Source organism: Eurosta solidaginis, chromosome 4, assembly GCF_040869045.1.
Source record: "Eurosta solidaginis isolate ZX-2024a chromosome 4, ASM4086904v1, whole genome shotgun sequence".
Taxonomy (NCBI): domain Eukaryota; kingdom Metazoa; phylum Arthropoda; class Insecta; order Diptera; family Tephritidae; genus Eurosta; species Eurosta solidaginis.
Window position 1 is genome coordinate 85,246,088 of NC_090322.1, and position 11,166 is coordinate 85,257,253.

General features: G+C 37.2%; 1 protein-coding gene across 2 annotated transcripts in view; it reads left to right on the top strand.

The window, feature by feature from the left end:
- Positions 1-1,117, top strand: part of LOC137250027 (uncharacterized) — a 138,939-nt gene extending 137,822 nt beyond the window's left edge. For both annotated transcript variants that reach the window (XM_067782222.1, XM_067782223.1), the window contains exons 3-6: positions 240-381; positions 454-652; positions 708-873; positions 927-1,117. In XM_067782222.1, the coding sequence (XP_067638323.1) occupies positions 240-381; positions 454-652; positions 708-873; positions 927-1,036 (617 nt within the window). In that variant the 3' untranslated portion in view covers positions 1,037-1,117. The remainder of the gene's footprint in view (positions 1-239; positions 382-453; positions 653-707; positions 874-926) is intronic.
- The last annotated feature ends 10,049 nt before the right edge of the window (positions 1,118-11,166 follow it).

Genomic DNA, 11,166 nt, shown 5'->3' on the forward strand with positions numbered 1-11,166 from the left:
TTTTTTTGTTCCAATAAGGGGCATCAAAGTTTCGACTGAGATACATACCTAGGTTGCTGAATCACACCCAAGTATATACAAAAAGGAAACCACCAAAGTGTTTTCTCACACTGCTATTTATTGGAAAGTTTCGATCTTATCGCTGTCGTGCACAATCATTCTGCTTCCTCATCCTCTAATATCTACAGATATTTGCTAAAATATTGCAATAAAAGGTCTTGTATTTTCATTTATTTCAGTACCAACATACTTATCACCTATAGAGACTCATTGCTCCAATGTAGACTATTTTCCTAATTGGGATAATGAAAAGACGTCAAACGAAGATGCTAATTCTAGATTGCATTTGGCACGGTCGTGTGTTGCTTTATTTATGATCAGGTAATATACTGCAATTTAAAAATTAAATATGTTTGATTATAATGCAGCCTTTTCTCTTATAATTGAATATAGTTTCCTTACAATTTTTTGCGCATTTTGGACTGGGCTCTCTGGATGTTGGAAAAGGTCAGGCGGGGCCATAACAGCAACATCAATTCTTTTACTAGCAAGTTGTTTACTTGCTGCCGGCGCCATGGGATTGTGGCATACCGTTGAATTTTTCGAAAAGGAAAAGGTTGTTGGTGAAGACTATTATCAACAATGGAATACGGTAACTTAAAAAATAAAACATATGGAATAGATTTTACTTCATTTTAACATCACAGGTGCTCAGAGATAACACAAAGATATCATACGATTGGTCCTATATTATCGCATGGACTGCAATAGGTGTATGCTTGGTAGCTGCGATATTATTGTCCGGTGCTGCTATTTGTTTAAGAAATGAACGCGAAAAGGAAGAACAGCTTAACCTACAATATTTAATGCCAGGTAAGCAGAAAATATACATATTAACCGTGACTATTATTACATTAAAAAAATAGTCTATTCACAGAAGCAACCGCCTTACCCGCCGTATGCCAGCTATCCACAACCTCAAATATATCCCACGCCATATTATCACGGGTCTCAATACGGACCATATAATTACTAAATATTAAAATTCTAGCATAAGGAATTTTTTTTATTATAAATATTAATATAGGACTAATAAACACATATTTCTTTATTAAAATTTCATCATACTTATATATATAGGTGCATCGTTAGCTTCTACTGAATAATCGACAGTTTTCAGTTTACATAAAATTAATAAACACTTGGCGCGATTTACCTCCGAGAAAATTTAGGCCGAGCTGATCCTCCGATTTTCATCCTGCTTTAAGTTTTTTGCACAAATTGGCGGACTCCGAACGGCAGCTGCAAAGCAGACGAATTTTCACTGAGCAGCTTTTTGTGGCAGAAATGCACTCGGAGTGTTTGTAAACCACTGTCGAGGAGCGACCCAGCTAAGAAATACTTTTTGCAAAAACTTGTTTCCAAACTTTTCACGTTTAGGATTTAACCCTGTGACCTTGAATATCTTAAAAAAATAAGGGAAGTTTGCAGATTCTTATGTCAACTTCCTATTCGAAATAGCGAATGTTGGCCGATTTTTTAATTGCTCTCCTTATAATCTGTCAATGCCAATACATACATATATTATAAATCCATTTATTACAGCGCAATTTACGGAGGAAGGAGAAGGAGGGTTGTCGCGCTGATCCAAAGTCCGTATTCCGTTTTACGATCCGTTATCGAAACTCATTTTTTAAATCACAATAGCTTTCAAATTGTGGATCGGATGAACGACATTTGTAGCAACTAGAGTCCGACCGAACGCAGGTTTTTGAGCCGAAGCCGAAGCCGAACCGAACATTCGGCTTTGATTTACTAATCGGCCGATTACCGAAGCCGAAGCCGAATAACTCCATATTTTTTAAATAAAAAATACTATTGATAACTTCTTATTAATTTTTATTATTTTTTTTTTAAGGAAACAAAAAACATCATAAACCATTCACATTTTCTCATCTGGCTCATCTGGCCAGTATTTAATTTCAACTGTTTTACACCTTTTTCCGGGCTGCTCGTATTTTGCTTTCGAGTTTTCCTTGTTCTTTTCAACACATTCCTGGAACTCTTTTCATTTATACCGGTGAAATTTCTCTAAGTGATGTTTTATATTCTTCGTCGTTTGCTTTTTTTTTTTGTCGGCGCTCCCTAACGAAAATTTCTTACCACATTCATTGCATAATGCACTTGCTTCCTCACGTTTGAAATATTCCCAAATCTGAGCTATTTAGTTAACTGCATGAAAATTGAAAATATAAATGTACTTAAATAAAAACATTGTAAAAAATATGCTTTGATGTGCACGGACAGTCAGCTGATCTCACGAAAATGTTGTCAACGGTGTGTTCTTTTGCTATCCTCAAAGTAATTCGCGGTAGCCCATGTTTATTTTCATGTTTCGGTTGCTTTTCATTTTAAAATAAAATCAGGCCGTAATGTTCGGCTTCGGCCAAAATTTCGGCCGCTTTTTTGACCGAAGCCGATTAGTTAGTCGAACATGAAACTACAGCCGATTAATCGGCAAACCGAAGCCGAAGCCGAACATTCGGGCGGACTCTAGTAGCAACGCCACGCGCGTCAACATCGTAAGCAGCCCAGGTCACGGAAGAAGATCAGGCAGATTGCAGCAATGTAGCGATATGTGGTCCGCTAGCACTCGTCAATTCAGGTGCAAATGGTTCCAGAATCGAACGGGCAGACATATGCAATAATCAACAGGTGGTATACGGCGACCCGAGCGGGTGGCACACAGCAAAAGTGCAAGCCCCAACCTTGGATAACAGGATCCAGACGGCGACGAACTACGCCAACAACATAGCCATCCAGTGCTAATCACCGAATTTTGTATAACATTTCATTTCAGAACAAGGCCCAGATCGCGAGAGATTATCCCATAGAGTATAGAAACATCGAGTCGAACATCAGGCGCCAGACCCCTTCAGCGAACAATTATCAGGCGCCACAAAACATACACACGTTGACACACATAAACCGTAGAAATTGGCACACGCTACCCCATTGAAGCGGCGAAAGAGGGCGTTCAACCGGAATGTAGATGGTCGTACTTATCGGGTGAGGATTACCACGACAGGCCTGGTGACAGTAACTCTACTTGCGGCAGGTGAGGGGAGAGTGTGAGGACCCAAATCCACCAGCTTTGGAGCCCACATATTCGAACCTATAAATATTTGTCACAACTTATTTGAAAATTTATAAATCATATTTGAATTCATATAAAATGCCATTTTTTTTAAACAATCTAATGTATATATATATAATATTGTAACGAATTTACTGCAATTCCCCTTATTTACAATCTTCTGCCAACGTTCGTATCGCTAAACTGTTGAATAAATAACTCCACTATTGAATAATGGAAAAATGACCTTTATTAAAGTACTTCGCAATAACACTTATACTTTGCAACGAATAGCCTGCTTAATAACGAAACTGATTGATAGCTCAAATGAAACTCTACTATTGCCCGACAGATTGCGTGCTTAATCAATAACTGCTTGATAGCTCATTTCAAACTGAATTCCAGCGCCTCTACATTTGCTGCCTTTTATACTCTCTGATTTCAACGTTCGCATCTTCTAGGCGCTTCCATTTCCACAATCTACTAGTTGCCATCAGCTCTCAAATTTCTCAGCTGTAACTACAATTGCACGATTTTATAGCTTCTCTCATTGCATACTTTCAGGAGAATCTCAGATATATGCATGTGTTTGTGCATTGATTCTCCGCTGCTCGTATACGTGCATGGTACATATGTGTAGACGCAATTATTGTTTCGTTTATGTAGATACATAATGATTGATCTATGGATGTGCATGATATCACTGTTTATCATCGGCTTAGAGATGGCAGCACCCCTTAGTTTTGCTAATATTCGTAACAATATTGAACTTATACACATACATATCATGTAGAATATAAATACCCCTATATATTTGCATTAACAAAATCGAATTTCCATACATATGAAATATTGCATTCTGAATCACCCTAATATACATATAAACATTCATGACAACAGCTAATTATTTCGTTTATATAATTGTCTCTGTCCGCATACGGTAAATATTTTGGTTGAACATTATATTTTTCATAGATATCCCATAACCGGCTGGAATTCTAAAGAAAGGAAAACAACTAACAAAGCAGCAAGGCAATAAGCAGCAAAAGTTCAACAACCCAGTAAACCAAATGTTACACTAACAAAATACATTTAGCCCATGGACAATATGATGTGCGCGGACATAGCATAAAGCAAAAAAAAAAAGAACATTGTTAGTGCGTAGACAGCTGACAATGGGAGCACAGAAAAACCACCCAACGAATACCCAGCTGAATACCTGCTGATCGATGCGATGCTAGCCAACAGATGTTTGCCTATGAGGGGGGCATTCCAGGCCGAAGGGGAAATTATTATATATATATATATATTGAAAATATTATATTCACATAAGTAAATAAAATACCGTTAGAAATTGTCAGTAAATTATGTACTAAGATATAATGAGGATTTGTTAGGGTAAAGGAACGGTTTGCCTGCGCGCAAACTAGTATAAAAGGACGAGAATTTTGTAAGAAGTTGAGTAGTAGCTAGCTAGGTATAGTAGCCTGCTAACGCCTTGTTTAGCGGTGAATGGGACTCCTGGGATTCTCCAGCTCATGAGTATTTTTGTTTAGAGACTTTGGGGGTTTTTCCAAATCCATCGTTAGAAGGATTGTGGTGGTTTTTCCACCTCCACAGCCTTCAGGAAGGACAGGGTATTCTTTAAGATTATACTCGGTGGGGGTTTTCCAACTCCACCGACTGGGAGGAAGTGGTGGTTTTTCCACCTCCGAGGCCTTTAGCCTAAGAGTAGTGTAGAGATTAAATTGAATAAGGCAAATTATAACCTTTGAAATTGAAACAGGGTCTTTCTCTTTAAAAGGAGACGATAGGGATCATTTTCTGTTCCCACAGGGATCCTGGACGGACTGAGCATACCCCGGCCAAAGGAAAAGTCCGTCACACTATAGACAGAATATGTCCATAGTGTTTTTTTTTACAGTATTTGATATGTGAAAAGCAGATATCCAATTTAATTATTAATATTAATATTATTAATTATTATTATTTTAAATTTTTACGTTGACCGAATACAATAAATTTATTAAAACGTTGCTTTGTAATTATTTTCAGACGAAAATACCAGTATTTTTTTTTTTTTAATAAGAATTATAAGTAAACGTTTATTTTTTACGTTGCTTGATAATTATTATTGATTAATTATTACGAAGAACCCCTCAAAGCTTCTCGGAGCGCTCATAATTTTGGAATCTAATATGAGTCCAAAATATGTGAAAAATATGAGCCTAAGATATATGGTCATAGAGGAGCCTTTAATGACGCCAAGAGTGTTCAGCAAAAAGCTTAACAAGTAGTGCAACTAACAGCTGATCGCTTAAAATTAGCACACATACACAAACATCACAAATGGCCAAATTACGAAAATTTTATAGGAAATTCAAGTAATATGTTTAAACAGACATAAACCGTGATAATTTTGGAAAATATAGCATTAAGGACCCCTTATTAACAGTAATTAAGAGAAAATGTTTGCTTATATTCAAGTGTTTAGTTAGTTTTTCTACATTTATCTCAAATATTGATACAAAGATTGAAGGTATATTGATGCAGTGCAACTCCGCCCTTCCTGCTGTTCTTAATTCCACTCCATTCGACTGCCTTCTTTTACTGTCTTCCACTTTATTCGCAACATAACCTCAATTTGAACTGCCAAAATATATGGTAAACAATGAAACAAAACAACTTCAGAGCAGATGTTCCGATTTTATTTTGGAAAAATGTTCATTCAAATAAAATTTTAATATAATAATAACGTTTTTCTTCTGTTCCCTTTCTAAATGGGTATAAACGCTTACATATTTTCATAAACGCTTCGCCTAATCATTTCGTAATTATCCGCATGTTCACAATGTATGTAAGTATTATTGACTTTTTGATTGCAACAACAAGTTGCCTTCGGCTGGTGTGTCGAGTCTTTGTATGTTTTCGATAAGCCCTGACGCCACCTACATACTTTCCAGCAAGTCTTTCCAATATGCTGCCCCATTTTCAATGACTAACGTCAAAAATCCGACCTGAACGGGGAAACCCTAATCCCTTATTTAAAACATACAAATGACTGCAAAAAGGGTCATATAAAAAGTAAATTATGTGCTATTTATGAGCGTAATAGGAGTCTGATAAGACACCATTTTAGGGGTCGTTGGCAATCGAAAAAACGGATTTTTCTTTTGTCCATAATAGTATTGCTAGATAAATGTGTTGTTGACATCAATCTTTTGCAATGTCTGAGCATACTGACCTGTTGTTTGTGTGATCGCATATCTTAAATATTGGAGTAAGCACGGGAGACAAGCGCAAAAGCATTAGTGCACACTTTTAGCCAACTCTTAACCCTTTATTTAAAACATGCAAATGACTGCAAAAAGGGTCATATAAAAAGTAAATTATGTGCTATTTATGAGCGTAATAGGAGTCTGATAAGACACCATTTTAGGGGTCGTTGGCAATCGAAAAAAAAGGGATTTTTCTTTTGTTCATAAAAGTATTGCTAGATAAATGTGTTGTTGACATCAATCTTTTGCAATTTCTGAGCATACTGGCCTGTTGTTTGTGTGATCGCATATCTTAAATATTGCAGTAAGCACGGGAGACAAGCGATCGTGCCACCATATTTTGCACAAGCATTAATGCACACTTTTAGCCAACTCTTTACATCCATGTTAGAACACATTGGCAAATAGTAAATTATTTCCTTGCTCAGTGTTATTGCCAACCGAAATACTACCATTTTTACTTTCTCATAATCCGACAGTACGTTCCATCTTATGGAATTGGAGAATCGGCCTCATCATCTCCCTTTCTGCTTAGCAATGAAACAAAAAAAATTTTACCTTAGTAACTTATACACTCTGCACATTGAGCTTGAGGCTTTCTGTCATTTGCCGAATTTGTTGCTGCATTTTAGTTCATTGTTCCGATCAGCCTCCAAATCATGCTCATGAGGACATATTTTTTTGAGTTCTTGAAGCCCAATTTGGACCTATTAGAGACCGAAAAATGCGTTCTCTGGAGTTATGCCTGACATTGATCATTTTGTCATTGATTGATCATTGAGCCATTCATTTGGTTCCGGGCTTTTTGATCAGGAAAAAGCCAAGTAGCTTGTTGAGTTTTTCCGATCTTTTATCTGATAATACTGATACCAATAGATCAAGGGGTGTCGAAGGCGTAGGGGTTTTTTTTCAATTGCCGATTTATCCAATTACCAGATTTAGTCCTTTACTTTTTCGAAATTATGGAAACTAACATTAACCTGGTTACCAAGACAAGCTTTCGATAGCCTAGTATATTGCAACGGCTGAACCAAACCGTAAATAAACGTAATGGACCAGATTTTCTTCGTACTCAAAATCTTTGAGAGCATTCTCCATCTTGCTGAAGGTAACAGCAGATAATCTGAAAACAAGTTGCTATCATCTTAAATTATGCAAAATACCGAAGATGAGAGTTCGAAGCCTTTGCTGGATAAGTGATCTTGGTACACTCCGGTGAAAGCCCCGACGGGAAAACCAGGTTATTAAAAAGTTGTTTTCCCGACTAATAAACTAGCGTCAGATATTTTCAGGAACAGTCATTGATTGAACTTCAAACCGTATAGTCGTGTTTATTTTCGCTGTGTTATTTCGCTCTCAGAGAGCTCTGGTACTCAACGTGCATAGTGCATTTTCCTCATTCTTAATCTTACTTATTGCAAAGTAAGTTAGTTCATCATGGAAAATAATATTATGTTCCCTTCGGGGAACCGATTTGACATACTATCTGATAGTATGTTAATTCCCCCCCAAATCAAAACAAAAAAAAAGCAACTAACTCAAAAGAAGATCTCGACCCTCCCCTACCCTGTTAGTAAAAGTGTTTACATTAGTGATTAAAAATTCATCATTATAAAATCGACTGACGAAAGCAACCAAATGGCCAAACATAGTGTGTTCGCCAAAAAGAAGGCCCTTGACGAAAGAAGTACGGAGTACATTTATGTAAGTATTCTTCATGACGACAGCGTGTGAGTACTCACAAAAACAAAAAAAGTGGCTGAGAAATTCTTTAAATGTAAAAATCTTGCTGGCTTATGCCCAATATCCGTGTCCCTCCATGAATCGCTAGACACATGCAAAGGCACCATTTACGACAAAAACTTTGCCGATACGGACGTAGAGGAAATCCTCGAAGGCCTCAAATCACAAGGAGTTGTCGATATTTACAAAAATATTAAATGGTAAACCCATGCCAACCGGAAGAATGGTTCTTACATTTGATTTATACAAAGTTCCCGACAATATCGACATCGCATGGTACTCCCTTAAAGTTGAAGGATATTTCCCCGCACCTATGCGTTGCCGTAAATATCAGCTTCTCGGCCATACCATCAAAAAATGCAACAACAACACAATGTGCGAGACCTGCAACCTTCCTTCCCATACCCCTGAACCATGTCAAGGCACAATGTGCGCCAAATGCTTCGAACAACACCCCGCAACACACAGAGATTGCCTAGAACAAAAACAAATACTTAAAATAAAAACTCAAAACAAGTGTACCTTCAGCGAAGCCAAACAGCTATTCAAAGTACAAAACCCGTTTTCCATAAATGAAAAACTAACATAAGCATTTGCAATACACTCCGCGCCTTCCTCTGCACCACCCACTAACACAATATGCTAAAATAAAACACCTTCTAGCATCTCAACAACTAACATACCTGACAATATTGAAAACACAACCAACAATAACTCTCCCTGCCTCAACGCTCCAATTCTTCCTTCACCAAGGCCCTCCTTTGAGCTGCTATCTGCTTCGTCATCAAATTACACTTTACCTTCCGCATCTTTTTCTCTCGATATCCACAATAATCTAAAAACCACTGCAGCACAAAAGTTAACCGTTCCACATTCAATTACTACTCTCTCTCTTTCTCCAACTTCTCCTATTGTATTAACACAAAATTCTCACTCATCCTCTCTAAACAACTCCGAGGCCAATTCCCATACATTCACAGCGTATAGCAAACGACATAACTCAAACCCTCTCTCATCCTCAACTGCTGATCAACTTGATCATACAATGAATGCTGCCAATGCATCAGTCATACCCTCAGTTTGAAATACCCAAAGACTACAATAACATTGTAACGAAGCTTTCCATGTTCCCCGATGTTTCTTAACTAATTGCTGGGGTATACTTGCCGTGTCCAGGGTTCTGAACAATAAATTTATACTTTGGGGTCCTTTTCCAAGTCGTACAAATTCACTTTATTTAACTCAATTATTTATAACAACTTTATTCTAAAATTTTATTAAATTTCAATTCTTTACTTTATTTTGTATTTGGTATTGGTTTGGGTAACGGTTCACCCAAGTCCCGTTGGGTTGCCTGCTGGCGTGCTTACTTGTGTTGTTATTAGTCTGTTTTATGTATTTGCTATTTGCTTTATGCTTTTGTATTGGCTAACGGTCCACCAGGTCCCGTTAGTGAGTGGTCATTGGACGCCTTAGTGGCGTGCCTACGCCTGCGTTTGTCGCTACGTTGGCTGTCGTGCTAAGTATGTGGTCACCGAGGACGCTCGTTGATGACGCTCTGTTGCCGTTGACGCTGGCGTCGTGGTTAGAATCTGGTCACTGAGGACGCTCGATTATAATGGGTATGTGGTCACTGGGACGCTTGTTGGCGATGCGTTGACGCTGGCGTCGCGGTTAATGTTTAGTCACTGAGGACACTCGATGATAATGGGTATGCGGCCACTGGGGAGGCTCGTTAGCGACGCGTTGACGCTGGCGTCGTGGTTGATATTAAGTCAGTGAGGACACTCGATGATAATGGGTATGTGGCCACTGGGGACGCTCGTTGGCGACGCGTTGACGCTGGCGTCGCGGTAAGTATTTTCGTCACTGAGGACGCACGATGATAATGCGCTGTCGCTGTTGATGCTGGCGTCGCGGTCAGTAGATAGTTACTGAAGTAATGAGGTAGTTACAATTCAAATATTTGATGTTTTTATGTCTATTTTAATAAATTTCTTTATAATTCTGCTACGTATTTACTTTGTTGGTGATATTATATTTTTAATATGCAAGCATATGTATGTACGAAGTGAACACTTATATTTTAATCATATTCTGTTTCATAATAATTCTGCAATTTATTAAATATACAAATGTACATGTTAACTTTTACTATAATTTCATAAAGAAATTTCCTTGTAAATTTGCCTAACGACCATCTACATACATGTCAGAGAACAGCAAAAATGGAACACAACAACGTTCGATTACATTTGGCAACATGATCGTGTTCAATAATCCAACTTGCTTAAACGAACATAATCGACATTGATTTAAAATCAACCAACTTATTGCATGCCTGAATATAATCAATTCAGGCGTTTACTCGTTTGCCTCAACTGCGATTACATTCATCGGAATGAAAAGGCAATATGAAAACTCCATGCATCTGAATATTTGCATGATTCTTCTGCCCTTACGTCACGGCCAAAAGTTACATATAAAACACATATAAACATTGCTTACGGTTCTGTTTGTTTGCCGGACTAAACGATACTAATTCTCGTGCTTTGATTTAATCTCCACATTTAAATAATGTTAAATTTACAGCATTTTTTCGAAGTACACATTTCCTATTTTGAAATATAATGCAAATTTGACATTATTTTCCATGTAGATAACACATTATTATAATGTAATATCTAATTTTTTTTTTCATATCAAAAACACATTTCAAAAATGTAAAATTCAAATTATTTGATAAATGAAAAAATAATGTGTATTTCACATTTTAAGATGTAAAAAGTACATTAGTGTTTGTCTAAGCTTTGGCGATTCGGTGGGCGAATAGTTTTTTTGCTATTATATTGTAACGAATTTACTTGCAAATCCTCTTATTTGCAATCTTCTGCTAAGTTCGTATCGCTAAACTGTTGAATAAATAACTCCAATATGTAATAATGCAAAATGGCCTTTATTCAAGTACTTCAGAATAACACTTGTACTTTGCAACGAATAGCTTACTTA